General features: G+C 33.2%; 1 protein-coding gene across 2 annotated transcripts in view; it reads right to left on the reverse strand.

Moving 5' to 3' along the window:
• The window catches only part of LOC134711594 (transcriptional coactivator YAP1-A-like), a 29,159-nt gene extending 15,342 nt beyond the window's left edge, over positions 1-13,817 (reverse strand). The window contains exon 1 of one of the 2 annotated variants that reach the window (XM_063572282.1): positions 13,032-13,817. In XM_063572282.1, coding sequence (XP_063428352.1) covers positions 13,032-13,474 — 443 coding nt within the window. In that variant the 5' untranslated portion in view covers positions 13,475-13,817. The remainder of the gene's footprint in view (positions 1-13,031) is intronic. The other variant, XM_063572281.1, reaches the window with a different exon arrangement.
• Positions 13,818-21,621: the final 7,804 nt, after the last annotated feature.

Below are 21,621 nucleotides of genomic sequence, written 5' to 3' on the forward strand. Positions count from 1 at the left end.
TTGCAATTATTCACAAAAATAGAAAAGTCATTAATTTATGATAACAAGTTTTGTCTCACTCCCTTAAATAATGATTTATTAAACCAGTTATCTATCAATGTAAGGACATATATATATTTATGTCAAGCTAGGATAATTTCCAAAAAGACTGACAAAGCTGTTGGCTTACTTTGAGAGTTTGACATATCTTATTTGATTTGAATCTTTTTTAGGGGGAATTTGGGTGTCCTATCATTCATGCAAACATGTGAATAGCTGCATCTTTTGTCTATCTTTTCAAAACATGTACTAGTATTGCTTAGAAATAAATATCTTATAAGAAATGATCATGAAACCTACATTGCATATTTGTTTTTTAAACAATACAAGTTGACAAACTGACATCTATAGATCAACCTATAGTTTATATAGTGCCATCAAATGAGAAAAAAAAATCTTCTAGTTTTTAAATAAACAAAGTCATTACTTGCAGTGAAAAACAATAACACACTTATTTTATAAAAGATCAAACCATAAACATTCAATTAACTCGGTTAAATATTAACAACTACATTTTTTTCTTTAGTAAAAAAGTTTTTGAAGTTTTCTTTTAACTTTTGTTGTTTTGTTTTTAAAAGTCCCACAGAGAATACCATTTGCTTTGTTTTTTCTCACATGTATTATTGACACGGTAATTTTATAAGTTTATAGCCAGGAATGGGTCAATGATCAGATAATACATGAGTTACCTTTTTAAACTGGCAATCAATTTCAAGGTAGGGATCAAAATCTATAGACCTGTATTTACTGGTGTCTAACATGCGAAAAAGCAGTACAACATGCTTTGTAACCTGTTTTGTTTATTGTTTAACTGCAGACAGAAATTAACAATTAGGAACAATATGCACTCGACTAATGAGTACCTTGTAACACTACCATTTATTATAAACTTCATGTGTGGTTCACAGAACAAATCAAAATCCTTTCAATGAATTTGCAACACAAATGTCATTCAAAAGCAGTCATCAGTGTGAATTCGATAAAAAAAATATAAATACAAAATCTGCTTACACATCATTTAAAATAACATAACATAGAGTTAATAAATGTGAAAAAGTGAAAATTTCCAAATTCATTAAATGTTAGAAATACTTAGGAATTACCCAGGGAGGCCCTGGATGGGCCCAGAGCCCCCCCCCCCCCTTTTTTCCTGAAAAAAATATGGTTGATAAAAAGGGAATCACTAAAGCATTACTGGAGCCCCCTCCCCTATTTAGGCCAGTCAGCAGGCCCCCATATGAAAAGTTATGAATCTGCCACTGATATACAAAACTTAACCATTCATTGTCAGAGTCTACAAACAGACAGACAGACAAAGATCAGGCGTAATCATAACAGACAGAACATAAAATGGATAACAAATTACAAGAACAGTACATGTACTTAAAGTGTCTTTGACTTAAATGTTAGTCTATATATTCTCTCCTACATTGTTAGATGTTTGTTAACATGGCCATATATGTAGTCTATATATTCTCTCCTACATTGTTAGATGTTTGTTAACATGGCCATATATGTATATATCACAGTTACTGTGCCATGTAATGTTCACATGCACTCTATATACACTAAATTATTCAAAGCACAAACACATGATTCAGGTCATTATCAAATCTAAAGGTAAAAGACCTATAAATGAGACAAGCCATCGAAAAGTAATTTATAATAGGTATAAAGATATAAAATAATATTAACTTCACTCAATAAAAATCATAGAAAACAGTCTGAGCCTCAGTCATAAATCAAAAACTTCATCTTTTTAATTTTCTTTGTGATAACAATCTAACTAATTATAGACACTGTTTAATTGTTTTCCACTCATCTTCCACTACTATAAAATGATCATCTTTAATTGACATGTGCTCAATACCATTTTCTCAGAGGAAAAATAGGGGAGTAAATGACAGAGTTTGCTTTCATTTAGTTTTATAACAAAATGGTGTTTGAATCTTTTTAATACATTTTAGATTTGTCCATCAACATTGTAAAAGACCAAACTGTTCAAATTAAATTTCACCTTGATTCTCCTGAGGTATTTTCTTGTGATGTCCTGGTCACTTCTCTCATTTACGTCACGAGGAGCACTTGAAGTGCAAATCATTTTTGTCTATCTCTCAAAATTTGCGGAAACCACTGCTCCCAGTTGAAGTGATAGAAGAGTGATTTACACTTCGGTCTGCTTACTGAGCAGTTTTTTTTTAAACACTTCAATATTAGTTTCTGTATGTGGCTACAATATTTGGTCAAATAAGACCTGGACCTTATGTCTAGAATGAGATGTCTCATTTAAAGGACCTGTGACCTTTACAAATTATCATAATAGAGAATTCAACTGCATATACATGTAGCTTAGAACTGTATACAGGGTAGCTTGCATAAAAGTGTCTTGTTGACCTGTGGCCATTTTTAAATGTGACCATGTAACATAAGGGGGAGGGGTCACAACTGACACCCCAGTATGCGTAACTTACAGTATGAAAAATAAGACAGTAATGTTAACACACTCAGATCTAGAAAACTTATTTACATGTAAATCAGACCTTAGTACTGTATATATGTAAAAAGTATACAAATACTTTTTTTTTAAATTACAAATGTACTTTCATAGAACTCAAACATCTGTCATTTTTAACTGATATTGTAATTTACAAATTTACACTGAGGTATTTACTACATGTATATAGATTACTTTGCATTGTTATAATAACTTCAAAATACATGAATATGCTTTTGTTTTTCTTATATACTGCTCTTACTAGGGGAAAGAAAAAGGCAAAACAGTTGAAAAAAAGAATAGAAACTGACCATGTAGTTAATTTACTGGACATATTGGTCAATTTGATTACTTGAATAGAACTGTTCCCACATAATTAGAGCACCTTCGAATTTTATATATCATACAATGTTTTCAGATACAAGAACAACAACGATCAGAAGAACATTTAAATATCTTTTCCATTTTTGTATAAATTGCATACACATGTACATACAAAAATTTCTTGAACAATGAATATTCATCCATGATATGACTTTTCCTTATTTTTTTCTATGCTAAAAACAACATACCAGAAAAATGTTTTCTAAAAAAAGTACAAAATATTTACTTCATTACACATCACCATAGCTTTAATCTAAATCAGACACAATGCAAATCTTAGGTAAACATCAGAACCTAATTATAATATAACCAGCAAACTTGAGTGACAGTTAACAGTTACAATATTGAACATATGTGTGACCAACTTGTAATATGTGTAACAATAATAATAACTTATATACAAAGATGATTGAACTCCTCACAGCAAATCAGACAAAAATAACCATCTAATGTAAACACTGACCTCTAAATATAACTATGTTAATTACACAATGACCTATTTAACCTCCAAACATTATTTTTTAGGTTTAGAATTAATTTTAAAACAAAAACATATTGTTCAGATATAAATTGAAAAATTCTTGAGATTTTGCTCTCTGAGTAGGGGAAAAGAAATACAATATAATGTTGATTTCTAAACAGAATACACCCACAACTTGACCTATCAGTATATAAACAATATCAAAATGTCAATGTTTAAGTCTATACTGGCAAAATAGGTATAATTAACAGATTAATTGGTCATTTAATACTCATGACAATAAAGTCCACTCTACACTCCCTTTAGGGTGTATTCATTAGGGTTTAAGAGGATCACAATATGTTTATATTTAATATTATAATTACAAGACATGATATTGCATGTACTATTGAGTCACTGCTGTCAAAAATTACATGTTATACATTACATATTAATGGGATGAGGTATACCAAACTGTGTTGTGGAAAATTCTATACATGATTTAGAAATTTACCATGAAAATTAAGCCTCTGCATAAAAATTGCAGTTATTTTCAATTTGCACCTTGAAGTATATACAAATGTGTATGTGCACCTTCATTTATACTGTAAAAAAAGTCAAAATTGTGATCAAATTGAACTAACATCAGGTGAAATTTTTCATAACATTGAAAATTCCAAAAGGTATGTATACATGTTCATGTCCAAAACAAAATGTGCAGTTTAAATTACAATAGACATGGGGACATGTTTTTCAAATTTTGTCAATTAAAAGTTTTTTTTAAACTTAGGGTAAAAAAGAGAAATTTAAAACCAGTGAATAATTCTAGCCGTCAGTGTTTGATTACATGTAATGTACATATATACACATCCACCTTTAAACGAGCAATTTCTTATTATCTATTTCTAATCAAAGATCCCCTGGACAGCTTATGAACATGGATACACATAATGTATACCTACTCTGTACTGAAAATAGTTCCTCATTGTAAAACAACCCCCATGTTGAACACATTTATAGCTGAATGACAAGACTTCCTTTTCTTTACAACAGTACATAAGGTCAGTAGATGGCATAGATCAAAGATAAAACTGTACTACTTAATCCCCCCATAAATCACAGGGGGATTAAAGATCAATAGGGGAGATCACAACAAATATCACCCAGGCCTCCAGGACAGACAAAACATATGCACCTAGACAACACCTGACATCAAAGAAAACATCAGTTTAACCACAATCATGTTCTTGATATCTGTTTTTATTGGGAAGATTTTTACAATAGGAAATCGGTGAACTTGCCATGATTGAAATTAGAAGATTATAAAAACAGTTTGTGCAGTATTATATTTCAGTCAATTAATTTTCCAAACTTCCTCCCAAAATAACCTTACCTGTGCTAGTAACCTAATAAAACAATGTAGACGACCTCTTTACAAAAATAAATGCCATCACTGCCCAAAATTAAAATAAACAAACATTGCCTCCCTAATATGATTAGGTCTGAGGTTAACTACATTGTATCAATTTAAAAGTTTTCTTTGACATTAACCCCACCTTTGTTTACACTGCACTTATAGGATTGTATTAAAGTAAATATACAACTAAATGTAAACATTAAATGTGTATCAACTCATATCAAAAGTATGATAAAACATTTAACATCTATATAGGTCTTTGTTTTGTTTCTTCCCACTTGTTTGTTCAAAGAAGAAATGTACACATCATATAGCATAATCATTGCACTACAAGTACATATGTAGTTAATTTATATCTCAAAGATTATACATATAAATTGTTTATACTTTGTGCACCATCAATTTTTTTCAACCAATGTTTGATTCAAACATACATTGTAGACTCAAGTACACCCTATTAAACTTTGCCAACCATATTATGACATTAATGAACTGAATTTCAACACTTTTATTATTCAATATAGAACTGTGCTCATTGTTGAAGGAAGAACAGTGACCTACATAGATGGTTACATTTTTACTTCCTTCTGCACATCATTTGGATTCTGATGGATATGCTATGCTTTCCCAGTTAAAACTGCATTTGTGACTATACAATTGATGTCAGGTGGCAACTTGTCAACTTAAGTATTGTTTTAATAGTTATTCCTTTTCTGTTTCAAATGCAATTCCTTTTCTGTTTTTGTTACAATCCACTCCCGTTCTCTCCACCCTTGGTAGATTGAGCTAACATTTGTGATATCAATGTTGCGCCATCTATCTGAAGATAAAAGTCACGCCCATTCCGAATACATTATTCTTGACCAATGGTAGCACTTGAACTCTTCAATTTGAAGGTAAAAACACGGTAAAGTCTAGATTCTACACACTTGGTAAAACCGGAAACGAAAATATACGTTAACATTATGGCATTTGTGCATGAAACATACACAGGAACTTCTATTAGTTGATTAAAAACATTCTAGTTGTCACTAAATACAGTCGTATGTTAAGTGATGTAAAGACTTGTTGCACAATAAACATGTGGCAATTGGTTACAAACACTTTTTACAACTACACGTGATCATGTTATAGGCGCTTTTTGATTGGATGCATGGAGTTTCTACTGCAACCAATAAAAATCCTAACCTTACGTCTCCAAAATTATATCTAAATCCGCAAAGGGTGGAGAGAATGGGAGTGGATCATAACCCTTGGCTAGCAGAGATGGGTTAGCAGAAACACATGTATTATTTTTTGGGGGCCTATTATGCTGTTTATTTTCTAACATTCCTTAACAGTCCTTTACATTTAAAGAAGTGAAGGTTTAAAAAAGAACTACATGTATGTAAACTATCAATGCACAAAATTGCAAATGTCAAAGTATATGAAAACAGCAGAACATGATTGAATCCATTTGGTTTTTGATCAGTTGATTGATTACTGCAGATCCAATAACAATCAATTACATCATTTGATGGCCATAAACTCTTTAAAAAAATTAAAACTGATATTAAAACACTAATCAAGACATGATTAGAATGACTTTCATTTCTCTATTGAAATGTTCAATCAATGTACATTGTACATATCATACCATGCTTTTTGAATTACAATAGAAGCTGTTTAACAATTCATTGAAAGTTTCTTTAATGTTTAAAATTTTATAGTGGTTCTGTATATTTAAAAAATATATAGCCAACAAAATTGTCAGATGCAAATGCCTAGTATAGTTCATGCATGTACATGTACGTAGGTTACTGGTAAAGTGCAACAAACCCACTTTTCAGACACTTCTAAATAATAAGACTTAAAAGTACAAAAAAATATATACATTGTATATACAAGGAACTACATGTCAATTGTATAATGTATCATTGTCTGCAGTTTGTTTTTTTACATGTATTCAGGTGAACATGCATATATGTACATCATGATCTGAATGAATATTGATTGATATAATGCATATGGTGAAAACACCTCTTTCAGCACTAATGGCTATTTTGTGGTTATCGACTATTTTGTGGTGGTCGGTTCATTATTAGCGGAGTGAGCCTGAGAGCCTAGACAGAATCACTGGCATTCGCCCCAAAAAACTAAGATTCAATTTGATCTAAAATGTAATCATGCACACCTGCACTGCCATGTGTAGGATTGTAATCATGCACACCTGCACTGCCATGTGTAGGATTGTAATCATGCACACCTGCACTGCCATGTGTAGGATTGTAATCATGCACACCTGCACTGCCATGTGTAGGATTGTAATCATGCACACCTGCACTGCCATGTGTAGGATTGTAATCATGCACACCTGCACTGCCATGTGTAGGATTGTAATCATGCACACCTGCACTGCCATGTGTAGGATTGTAATCATGCACACCTGCACTGCCATGTGTAGGATTGTAATCATGCACACCTGCACTGCCATGTGTAGGATTCAAACTGACAACATTAGTGTTGACAGGCTAGTTACACAGTAGCAGGACAGACTACAGTCAAAGCTGCTTAGCCTTACACCATTCGGCCAATGAAGTCCCTATCTTTTGCAGTTTTTCTTACTGCATGCGGAAGCATGAAATTAAATTAGTGACAAGGCACTCTTAATTCCACAATCCAAATCCTAAGGCCTGGTACCAGTGATACAACTTATCTATTAATTGCAGTTACATTGTACATGTACAATGTAGTCTGTGGTTCTAAATAATATACATGTACATTGTAGATGAGATACATGAGAATTAAATTGCCAGTATAGATCTGGAGTATGAAATTTGAACTACATTGATATAAAAGTTGATCTTCAATATTTTATTTTATTTTGTTGTTGGTTGTTCTTTATTTTCTGCATTACTTTCACAAATTACTAGGATTCTGGATAATCCTTGTCCTATGCATTTTGGTGCCATAACATGTAGGAATGCATTATGACATCACAATTTCTATTGAAAAAGCATCCGTAGTACAAAATCATATATGACCTATATGTACATTTACATACATGAAAACATATGATCTGACCATACATTTTGTAATATAACATTACAAATGTATAATCTGTTTAGCAAATGGCAGGCAATTTTTGGTATTTTCTTTTTTTTTCTTTAACAGTGTTTGAATATAAATGTACATGTAAATGAATATGGGTTGAATCCTTTAAATTGTCATGATATCATTTTGCATCTGGGGGGGCTTTAAATGGTAATTAATTTAAGAATATGAGCCTCTGTTTTTTAAACTTAGGGTAAAAAAGAGAAATTTAAAACCAGTGAATAATTCTAGCCGTCAGTGTTTGATTACATGTAATGTACATATATACACATCCACCTTTAAACGAGCAATTTCTTATTATCTATTTCTAATCAAAGATCCCCTGGACAGCTTATGAACATGGATACACATAATGTATACCTACTCTGTACTGAAAATAGTTCCTCATTGTAAAACAACCCCCATGTTGAACACATTTATAGCTGAATGACAAGACTTCCTTTTCTTTACAACAGTACATAAGGTCAGTAGATGGCATAGATCAAAGATAAAACTGTACTACTTAATCCCCCCATAAATCACAGGGGGATTAAAGATCAATAGGGGAGATCACAACAAATATCACCCAGGCCTCCAGGACAGACAAAACATATGCACCTAGACAACACCTGACATCAAAGAAAACATCAGTTTAACCACAATCATGTTCTTGATATCTGTTTTTATTGGGAAGATTTTTACAATAGGAAATCGGTGAACTTGCCATGATTGAAATTAGAAGATTATAAAAACAGTTTGTGCAGTATTATATTTCAGTCAATTAATTTTCCAAACTTCCTCCCAAAATAACCTTACCTGTGCTAGTAACCTAATAAAACAATGTAGACGACCTCTTTACAAAAATAAATGCCATCACTGCCCAAAATTAAAATAAACAAACATTGCCTCCCTAATATGATTAGGTCTGAGGTTAACTACATTGTATCAATTTAAAAGTTTTCTTTGACATTAACCCCACCTTTGTTTACACTGCACTTATAGGATTGTATTAAAGTAAATATACAACTAAATGTAAACATTAAATGTGTATCAACTCATATCAAAAGTATGATAAAACATTTAACATCTATATAGGTCTTTGTTTTGTTTCTTCCCACTTGTTTGTTCAAAGAAGAAATGTACACATCATATAGCATAATCATTGCACTACAAGTACATATGTAGTTAATTTATATCTCAAAGATTATACATATAAATTGTTTATACTTTGTGCACCATCAATTTTTTTCAACCAATGTTTGATTCAAACATACATTGTAGACTCAAGTACACCCTATTAAACTTTGCCAACCATATTATGACATTAATGAACTGAATTTCAACACTTTTATTATTCAATATAGAACTGTGCTCATTGTTGAAGGAAGAACAGTGACCTACATAGATGGTTACATTTTTACTTCCTTCTGCACATCATTTGGATTCTGATGGATATGCTATGCTTTCCCAGTTAAAACTGCATTTGTGACTATACAATTGATGTCAGGTGGCAACTTGTCAACTTAAGTATTGTTTTAATAGTTATTCCTTTTCTGTTTCAAATGCAATTCCTTTTCTGTTTTTGTTACAATCCACTCCCGTTCTCTCCACCCTTGGTAGATTGAGCTAACATTTGTGATATCAATGTTGCGCCATCTATCTGAAGATAAAAGTCACGCCCATTCCGAATACATTATTCTTGACCAATGGTAGCACTTGAACTCTTCAATTTGAAGGTAAAAACACGGTAAAGTCTAGATTCTACACACTTGGTAAAACCGGAAACGAAAATATACGTTAACATTATGGCATTTGTGCATGAAACATACACAGGAACTTCTATTAGTTGATTAAAAACATTCTAGTTGTCACTAAATACAGTCGTATGTTAAGTGATGTAAAGACTTGTTGCACAATAAACATGTGGCAATTGGTTACAAACACTTTTTACAACTACACGTGATCATGTTATAGGCGCTTTTTGATTGGATGCATGGAGTTTCTACTGCAACCAATAAAAATCCTAACCTTACGTCTCCAAAATTATATCTAAATCCGCAAAGGGTGGAGAGAATGGGAGTGGATCATAACCCTTGGCTAGCAGAGATGGGTTAGCAGAAACACATGTATTATTTTTTGGGGGCCTATTATGCTGTTTATTTTCTAACATTCCTTAACAGTCCTTTACATTTAAAGAAGTGAAGGTTTAAAAAAGAACTACATGTATGTAAACTATCAATGCACAAAATTGCAAATGTCAAAGTATATGAAAACAGCAGAACATGATTGAATCCATTTGGTTTTTGATCAGTTGATTGATTACTGCAGATCCAATAACAATCAATTACATCATTTGATGGCCATAAACTCTTTAAAAAAATTAAAACTGATATTAAAACACTAATCAAGACATGATTAGAATGACTTTCATTTCTCTATTGAAATGTTCAATCAATGTACATTGTACATATCATACCATGCTTTTTGAATTACAATAGAAGCTGTTTAACAATTCATTGAAAGTTTCTTTAATGTTTAAAATTTTATAGTGGTTCTGTATATTTAAAAAATATATAGCCAACAAAATTGTCAGATGCAAATGCCTAGTATAGTTCATGCATGTACATGTACGTAGGTTACTGGTAAAGTGCAACAAACCCACTTTTCAGACACTTCTAAATAATAAGACTTAAAAGTACAAAAAAATATATACATTGTATATACAAGGAACTACATGTCAATTGTATAATGTATCATTGTCTGCAGTTTGTTTTTTTACATGTATTCAGGTGAACATGCATATATGTACATCATGATCTGAATGAATATTGATTGATATAATGCATATGGTGAAAACACCTCTTTCAGCACTAATGGCTATTTTGTGGTTATCGACTATTTTGTGGTGGTCGGTTCATTATTAGCGGAGTGAGCCTGAGAGCCTAGACAGAATCACTGGCATTCGCCCCAAAAAACTAAGATTCAATTTGATCTAAAATGTAATCATGCACACCTGCACTGCCATGTGTAGGATTGTAATCATGCACACCTGCACTGCCATGTGTAGGATTGTAATCATGCACACCTGCACTGCCATGTGTAGGATTGTAATCATGCACACCTGCACTGCCATGTGTAGGATTGTAATCATGCACACCTGCACTGCCATGTGTAGGATTGTAATCATGCACACCTGCACTGCCATGTGTAGGATTGTAATCATGCACACCTGCACTGCCATGTGTAGGATTCAAACTGACAACATTAGTGTTGACAGGCTAGTTACACAGTAGCAGGACAGACTACAGTCAAAGCTGCTTAGCCTTACACCATTCGGCCAATGAAGTCCCTATCTTTTGCAGTTTTTCTTACTGCATGCGGAAGCATGAAATTAAATTAGTGACAAGGCACTCTTAATTCCACAATCCAAATCCTAAGGCCTGGTACCAGTGATACAACTTATCTATTAATTGCAGTTACATTGTACATGTACAATGTAGTCTGTGGTTCTAAATAATATACATGTACATTGTAGATGAGATACATGAGAATTAAATTGCCAGTATAGATCTGGAGTATGAAATTTGAACTACATTGATATAAAAGTTGATCTTCAATATTTTATTTTATTTTGTTGTTGGTTGTTCTTTATTTTCTGCATTACTTTCACAAATTACTAGGATTCTGGATAATCCTTGTCCTATGCATTTTGGTGCCATAACATGTAGGAATGCATTATGACATCACAATTTCTATTGAAAAAGCATCCGTAGTACAAAATCATATATGACCTATATGTACATTTACATACATGAAAACATATGATCTGACCATACATTTTGTAATATAACATTACAAATGTATAATCTGTTTAGCAAATGGCAGGCAATTTTTGGTATTTTCTTTTTTTTTCTTTAACAGTGTTTGAATATAAATGTACATGTAAATGAATATGGGTTGAATCCTTTAAATTGTCATGATATCATTTTGCATCTGGGGGGGCTTTAAATGGTAATTAATTTAAGAAGGCCCTTCTGATTATAATACTACATGTATAACTGGCAGAGTCTGTGTGTCAGTTTTATGGAGCCACAATTTAAATAGATAGAGGAAAAGTATTGACTTTTTTTTTTTTTTTTTGGCAAAATGGAAATTTAAAAAGCCAGATTTCAATGAACTGATAAGAATTATTTCTGATATAATGAAAATTTTGTGACCTAAATTTAATTCTTAATCACTGACCTTTCTGATTGGGTCATGCCTAGCAATAAATACTGTTGGACACTTGCGGAATTAATACAAATGTAAAATAGTATTTTCTGGACATGTCAAATAAATGCAGACATTGCAGAAGCAGCAGAATGAGTCAATGGACATAGATGATGTCCAGCTTCTGTATAACATTACAAAGGGGCATAACTCAAGAACAGTAAAAGTGTTGACTCAAATTCACACTTGATCTGATCAGTTTTGTGTTTATGAGCATTGTGTGCTAGTTTTGAGGAAAACTTAGTTGCTTTTAACGAGGGCCTTTGACAGCTGACTATGCAGTATGGGCATGCTCATTGTTGAAGGCAATACAGTGACCTATAGTTGTAAAGTTATTTGATCTCTTCTGATAAGTTGCTTCATTGGTAATCATTCCGCATATTCTTTTTTTCATAAAGTAAATGCATGACATGTTTAAAGTGAATGAAAAACTAATTTTAGAAAATGTGCAATTAAAGAGGGACAGGAGTTACACCAATTACTGCCTCCTCCACGACCTGGCCATAATAATAATAATGCAATTTTACAGGCAATATTGGCAATAAGCTATGTACAATGTACATGTACAGAGATGAACTAGTTTGTTTACATTTGAAGTCGTGAAATTTATATATAAAAAAAACTTAACAAATAATTTGCAAGTTCAAAAGAAACACAATAACATGTAAATATATATTCTCTGTAATTTTCTTTTGCCCTTTCTGTTTTATTCCTTTCTTGAGCCTCAACTCTTTTAATCTGGTTACACCTGAAAAAGTAATCTACTTACCCATTTCTAAATTTTGCAAACAAAACAGAAATTAGTAAATATTATCCACTGACTATATACATTGTACATGTACACACACTAATGACTTTTATGAATAATGCATACATATGTAGTTTGATTTACTCACTTTATATAGTAAAGTTGTCCGTCTGGAGTTCTTGCCTTTTCCCAACCTTGAGGCAGAGGGGGTTCGTTGTCTAACATTGAGTCACATGAATGTTGTCTTGCATGTTGATGCTGTGGAGGATTTTGTGGAATAGTGGATAATGGCTGCAAACTTGCAGGTGATGAATGCGCCCTGGTATGCACTGGAGGTGGTGCAATTATATTAGGTCCATAACCTGTTGAATCGTTACTACCTTGTTTTGAATGACCCGATTGTTGAGAGTTTGGTGGTGTAAAAAAAGAAGCTGGGAAATTACGCATTTTCATAGGCACTTGTCCAGTTTGGCCCGAGCGGGCCGGATTCATAGCAACATTAAATAATTCTTCGAGTTCGTTCCCACTGTTGTCCCGGACGTGTATCACCTGATTACCTTTACGCTGCGATAAATCCGACTGTTGGGACATTTTGACGAAATTTATGAAAATCACAACACTAAAAACCGAAAATTATCCTACTCAGCTAAGACAAAAACATTTCTAGAGTAAGCGAAACTAGTTACATATCCTTGAAGATTTCCTGAGAACTTTTCTTCTTGTCGGACACCATTGAAGTTTTACGAAAATTAACCCTATGACTGGTCACAACCAGGTTTAACAGGTTCCCCTCATCCGCGGGACGAAATAGTGCATTATAAACTATGGGTTAATTTAATCAATCTTAAGTTGATGATGAATATTCAATACTTGGTTTGTTAATTATGGTTACAATGATATTTTTTTTAAGTTTTTTTCCTTATTGACATTCTAAATCTTAAGTTGTACGACAACACTACCGATGTGAATTGCGTATGTTTTAGCACCTTGTGACGTCATAGGAAATTATGTCAATGGTGACAAACTACATAGTATACTTTGTAAACAATTTTTGACATAGTGATATAATAGTATTACATGTAAAGATGAAACATAATTTTTTTATTTGTATGTGAATAATTATGACATTAACCTTTTTTTCAAATAATAATCGATGCTTATATTCCCCTTGATAGGCCCATTAATCCTTATAAGGGGCTTGTTTTATTGTGAATATGTCAATCAATCAATGGCCGAGATTTGATAAGTAGTTCAGTTGAATTTTACTGCGTGGGTGGGGACTTCAAATGGTGAATCATTCTTTAAAATTACTACTTTTACTACTTTTTTACAATAACTTTAACACTGAAAGGCGTTAGACATATATTATTCATAGCTGACAGAAAATCTGAAATATTCTTCAGTTTTTTTTTATTCTTATCAGCATCTTTATCCAAATTTGTTATATCTGAGTCATATTTTTTTTTAAAGAAAAACTCAGAACGCTGAAAAAGTAACAAAAAGTCTACCCTCTTTCAAAAGATTGAACATTAACACCGAGTAGAAGATTGTAAATATAAAAGTAAACAAAACAAAAGTTCGTCGAGCCAATAACATAACAGTCAGAATATTTAAAAATTGTTCTAACCACAATTAAGCAAATTAATTGCAAACAAATATGTTAAAGGGTGTACAACTTTTTCCTTAGTAAAAAAATTCAGATGATGTGCCAATGTAAAAAAAAAACAACTTTACGGTAAATTTTTATAAAAGTGCCGGTTAGGGCAGTCTTTATCATATTGTGTCTAATTTTCCAATTTTGTGCACATTAGAGATTTTGTGATTTTGTGTTGCCGATTATTCATTCAACTCTGTTTTGAGCAAGATAATTCCAATGACTTGCAGTTCATACTAGGCTGGGGTATGACTTTTATCAGTCATTTTCAAAATCCTTCTGTCCATAACACTTGCAGACCAAACAAATTATATATTTGAGTAAATCAATCCGCAATCTGACGTTTGAATGCGGCATGTGAATAGTTTACTCAATTCAAACGGACCAACTCCAGTAACTTTTAGAATGTCGGAAAAAACACGAAATAGAAAAAAAATCGAAAGGGATCTTCATTTTATCAATCCAAACAAAAATGTAAAGTTTACGAGAAGCCTTGAATACTCCATTTATGCTATATTTCAGGAAATAAATCCAGGCATAGAGTTTGTATGCGATATTTGAAAAATATCCCGTGTATTTATAGGAAAGACAAATCCTTGAATGAAATAAAAAAAGACATCGAAAGGGAGCTTCCTTTTATTAATCTAAACAATAATGTAAGGTTATGAGGAATAAACTCAAGCATACTGGAGTAGGTGCGCGATATAAGAACAATTGTCTTAATCAAATGGCCGTTAAAGTCCCGTAACTCTGGGATAGCAAAGCCAAAATTTTCAAAATTAATAGGGAGTTTTCTTCCGTCTATCTAGTATTAGTTATAGCAAATTTGGGTTGTCGTGAAATGTTGACGAACACGGTAACAGACAGACATAGGTAAACGGCATTAGACGGGCACCTGAAAAATGATTGTTAATTGGATAGGGACATACATATTGCCTTGCAACAGGCCGGCACATAACCCAAGAAAGAGTTGCTACAAGGATTCTTAACGTTCATATCTAGCGTATTGCCACTATCTCTACAAGAGGCATCAGATTTAAGGTCCCATATTACCGGACATGCAGTGGGACGTGACCGAGTATATTTATACATTCTATACATCCAAACGAACCCCCAACTTTAGCAAGGGTTTTACTACCGATTGAAAGAAGACCAAGTGAACAGTTTGTTGAAAACCAATAACAACTAATAAATAAAATGTATTGTCAGGTTATGGATCATGTTGAGGTTCATTAGTGGATCATTAGTATTTGTTAAGAAAAAGTGAAATTATCTGAATTAAATTAAGTTAGTTTTAGTTTCTATTTATACATTACATTCTAACCTATACTCCAGAGTCTAATGTAATACTTGACATTTGATTAATTTTTAAAAGTTTTGACAACTTCATTTTTTAATAAACAAATGTTTGTGAAAAAAATTATCACGGTCGGCACGTGCCAGCGGCATTTAGCTGTGTTCCTGGAACTTCACAGATATAAATGATTAGCAGTAATTTCAGTTCAGTCCAGTTTCAAGCATTTGGCCTACCATGATGATAGCGCACTACCATAGGGTATAAATGTTAAAGACTGCATACCAGTTTAAAAAAGAAAATACACACACCCGCCTAAAATTTATAATGTCTATGCAGAGACATAATCTCTGGTCTATGTAAATCTGGAGTTACTTTTTAAGTATGCATTGTGTTACATAAGTTGTACAAGTCACTCATATAAATAAACTCATCATAGATACCAGGACTAAATTTTGTATATACGCCAGACGCGCGTTTCTTATACAAAAGACTCATCAGTGACACTCGAATCCAAAAAAGTTAAAAAGGCCAAATAAAGAACGAGATTGAAGAGCATAAAACCGTTCATTATTACGAAAAGATAACATTTACATAGAAATAAATAAATAAATAATTTGAAGATGGTGTTACTAAATTTAAGTGGATACTGCTTTACAATCATAAAATGGTTTAATAGTACATTTGTTGGAAACAGCTATTCTAGTTGTGTTGGTGCGTTTTTACAGAGCTGTGAAATCATACTTATGTAGCTATCAACAATCCGTAGGGGAAATTATCCACCTTTGACTTGATAAAACAACACAGGAGATCAGGTTTACAAGGTCTTTCAAACTCAATCACTGAATTGCCGGATAGTTCACTTGAATAATCTCACAACCACCAATTCCGGAAACTCTTTAAAAGTAGGCACTTAACCGAAAGTGCTACTTGAAGTACTTTAAGTGTTTACAAACAATAGTTTTATTCATTTTATGTCTCACACGTACCTTTTTGTACTGCTCTTGTTTACAAAGCCTCCTATAGAATAAATTAAATTCGTGACAATAGAAACTGTCCGATTTTTCAATTAACTCATCCACCAGGAATGTTTTGCATAAATGACAAAACACAGACACCAACCAATAGCACTAGTAAGCCATCACAGTTATGTGACTGTATGATGAACTTAAACATTCAACAATATCATCCACTCATTTTATTTGGCCCATTTGTAAATAAATCCAAATATAGAATGACGGAAAACCTTAACAAATCATTGTAACTATACTATAAATGATGATTTTTCCAAGACACTAACTAGAAAGTTGGTTGGTAGCGAGCAGATCTGGTACATATGTAAAACTAATTGAAAATCGTTTTGAATCCTGGATACTATAGGAATATAGGCTTAATGGGATACGTTACAAACTTTATCGCATGCAGATGCGATGAATTTTCCCGAGCTTAATGTAGTCAAAGTTGTCACAGTTTTTAATTTTCCTCGTAGTAAAAAGTTAAGCATCTGACAACGCCTGCAAATTCTGCTTTGCTGATGTCGTTGTCATTCAAAACCATACTGACTACATCCTAAGGTGATTATTTGATTGATTTCTAGGCGTCAATTTAACACCACTCTCAGCACTATTGGCTCTCTCGTGGCGGACAGTTTTTATTGATTAAAGAAGCCAGATTGGCAGTAGAGAACCTTCGTCCTTCGACAGGAAAATTGGCAGTCCTAGTAAATTCAGATTGGAATCTGTGTCGTGCGGGGGTCGAACTGACAACCTAGTGTTGACAAATTATAGTTATACAGCCTATATATATGAGCATACCTAAAAGTGGAACGTTCTCAATAGTTATCAAAAGTTGAAGAGCATTGAGGATCCAAAATTCCAAAAAGTTGTACCAAATACGGCTAAGGAAATCTATACCTGGGATATGAAAATCCTTAGTTTTTCGAAAAAGTCAAAGTTTTGTAAAAGTTGATATTCATGTCAACACCGGAGTGTTGACTGCTAGGTGTCCACGTCCACCCATCTGCGTCCACCATCAGTGGCATCGACCCAGTGGTGTAAATAGTTATCAAAGGTACCAGGATTATAATTCAGTACGCCAGACGCCAGTTTCGTCTACATAAGACTCATCAGTGTCGCTCATATCAAAATATTTATAAAGCCAAACAAGTAAGAAGTTGAAGAGCATTAAGGATCCAAAATTCCAAAAAGTTGTGCCAAATAAAACTTCATAGTCTTATTTCTGCACTCTCTCAAGAAGTGTTCCAGAGAACACCTCTCACACTTTTTTCCAAGGCAGTAGGCTGTTTGCAAGAGTCGGTAGATTGGTTGATGAAGATATTTGCCAAAGACCTACACACGATCGTTACGAATCGATTTTTTGGGCATATTTCTGTCATTGTTCATCTTACAACCGTTGGTATAGCCCACTTTGTTAAGCAATTATTTCACAAGGATGTTCAAATCTATAATCTTAATGAAATGAATTGATCTAAATTGATACAGCTAATTTACTTTTTGAAAGTTGATTCTACTATATAATCAGTTGTTTGTGCTCGCTTAGATTTTTCCTCAGTAACTTTACTGAGGAAAAACTTTACTGTCACAAACGTGTCATTTGTGACACAAAATTGTCATTGTAATCATTTGTGACACAAAATTGTCATTTGTGACACAAAATTGTCATATGTGACACAAAATTGACTTTTGTCTTAAAAAATAACGTTTTCTTCACGAATTGACTTTTGTCTTCACAAATATGACTTTTGTCTTCACAAATATGAAATTTTTCTTCACAAATATGACTTTTGTCTTCACAAATATGACTTTTGTCTTCACAAACTTGACTTTTGTCTTCACAAAATATAAAATTAGCTTCACAAAAAAGAAATTTAGCTTCACAAGAATGAATTTTATCTTCAAACTTTTGTGTTTTAATTTTCATAATAGGGAACAAAGTAGATTTGTATGGAAATAAGAAAAATGAATTTGTCTACAAAAATGAATATTGTCTACAAAAATGAACTTTGACTACAAAATGAATTTTGTTTACAAAAATGAATTCTGTCTACAAAAATGAATTCTGTCTACAAAAATGAATTCTGTCTACAAAAATGAATTCTGTCTACAAAAATGAATTCTGTCTACAAAAATGATTTCTGTCTACACATTTGTTAAAATGCGGTTGTTCAGCGTCGGTATTAGTATGAGCACATTGTTAACCTCCACATTCTAAGGCACCATAGGATAATCGTAATATTTTTTTGGAGTTACTGCTGGTACTCGAAATCGCATTCGGTTTGTTAACCGGATTTTTTTCTCGCTTAATCGATTGATAACTATTGAACAGCGTTATACTATCGTTGCATTTATTTATCAACCATGTATTTTTTATTTGGTCGGGTTGTTGTCTCTTTGACACATTCCACATTTCCATTCTCAATTTTATTCATACTCGTGAGCGTCCGAGCTGACGAGCATGTCTTCGATGATCTTCTCTGGTACCATGCACTTAAATGTTTTTTTTGTATTAAAGTTGTTCTATGATTCATTGTTAATGTGTTGTTTTTTTCGTGTTCGGAAAACAGTTCCAAATCGAACCCTTTAATTTTGAGCTATGAGTCGAGTCGTTGGCTAACCCTGGTGGTGTGTAATGTACAATATAGAATCTTGCTTGTAGTCCTCCATGCACATAGCCTCGAAGTATGCTAAAATGTCTTCAAATAGCATCACATCAGTTAGAGTTTTAGTTGTGAATATCAAACATGATCTTATACCTGGATGTGACAATTTATGTATGAGTGTAGTCGTCATCATAAATGCCCTCACCGTTAAGACAATACACTTTTTGTTTGGGTGATTATTCAGTTTCTTCGAATCTCTTCTGACTTTATGTGATATCATAGTGGTACACTCACGTACTTTCCCACAAATCGTAGCGTGTCAATGTCTTAAACTGAACTTTTGTCAGTAATTTTGCCAAAGTGACCAGCAAGTATCGCATAAAGAGGATTGAATCGATGAAGCTGATTTCCATGTCCTGTGCCTTCTTGGAAAGCTAATGTACATCTCATCGGGTTCAAGAATGTATTTGGGCTCAAACCCCAACTCTGCCATGAAGAGGTGTACCAACTCAAGTTGACGCTCAGATCGAAATAGTTAAAAAGCCAAATAAATACAAAGTTGAAGAGCATTGAATATAATTGTACCAACTCAAGTTGTGGAACACGATATAACCTAGTTGACTGTGTGGTGTAGCGAGGAGGCACGGTAGAAATCTTTGATAGTGTATAGGCTTTGTACTGGCATGAACTTGAGATCTACACACTCGACTATCTTTTAACCCACATCTGAGATAGCCAGTGGTAATGATAGTGACCCCCCACACACACACAAACACAAACACTAGACGCATATACAACCCATGAAACAAAACCACCAGCACACTTTGATATTAAATTTAGTGAAAATCAAATCGAATCGATAGCTATTTCTAGATACCAGGTGACCCTGCTGGTCATACCATAATACACTCGTCATAGATACCAGGATAAAAATATATATATACGCAAGGCGCGCGTTTCGTCCACAAAAGACTCATCGGTGACATATATAACATAATGATAACGAAGTGTTTTAGGACCACTGAGACACATATACACGTGTAACAATTAGCACCCTACATAATTATAACAAACGTATTAATGAAAATCAATGATTTTAGCAAATAAATATGGAATGATTTAAACATTTGCTATAATCTTAAATAAAAACTTATCCCTTTCATTTTTTCATCACTTGAAAATGTAACAGTAAAGTAATATTCGGGAATTTTCTTACTTTTTTTATTTAATGATAACAGATAATAAAAATGAATGAAATTCGTTTCCTAATGACACAAGAAGCAAAGATGACACAGGTTTTCCATATCTGCGAATTCCAAACCACCGTCTCGTTTCCATTGAATGTAAAGGGTTGTAGCATCTGAGTTTAGTATTTTGTTTAACGATCTTCAAACGAGAAGATGGTCCAGGTAGTTCAAACTGCTCTATACGGTTGTGAATTCGAACCACGCACGTTGCATGTGCGTGCTACTCCAAGCTCAAGTGACTAGGCCGATTACAAGTTTTCCCGCCGATGGTATGTGGTTCTCTCCTAGCTTTCCGGCTTCCTCTATCAATAAAAACTGGCCGCCATGAAAAAGACAACATTGCTGAAAGTGGCAAAAAACATCTATGCAACTTGACGATAAAAATATGGTGATTTGGGAAGATGTATGTGGACCAAAAGATATTGTATCAAATTGCGATGATTTTTTTTAAAGAGGATCAAACAAAATATGGATAACGTTCAGCGACAGGCTTGTACGTGAACATTTAGGAACATCGACTATTAAACTAGATATTGATTTTGATAAGTTCAAAGGCACAGCGTTAGCAGGAGGTTCTTAACATACTGCTCCAACAGCGGCGTGCACAAAACAAAGCTAGTATCTATGTTAAGAATGCGATTAACCGATATTTAGTGATCGGCATTGTTTAAGCCCTACTCCGTAATTTGGTGGATCAGAAATCTTCAAAACCAGTGACCACGTTTTAGGTTGAACAGAAGAGCTCAATTGTATTAGGAGCAATTGATAAGTTCAAAAAGAAGAATGACTATGTCAATGTGAAGGAGTGAGGGTATGAAGACACTTGAATAGAAATGTAAACTGAAAGTATATTTGTTGAAAAAAATCAAGAAACACAATTACGAAGCATGACGGACCCATGTTTCTAAATAACACTGAAAAATC

This window comes from Mytilus trossulus, chromosome 3 (genome assembly GCF_036588685.1).
Source record: "Mytilus trossulus isolate FHL-02 chromosome 3, PNRI_Mtr1.1.1.hap1, whole genome shotgun sequence".
Taxonomy (NCBI): domain Eukaryota; kingdom Metazoa; phylum Mollusca; class Bivalvia; order Mytilida; family Mytilidae; genus Mytilus; species Mytilus trossulus.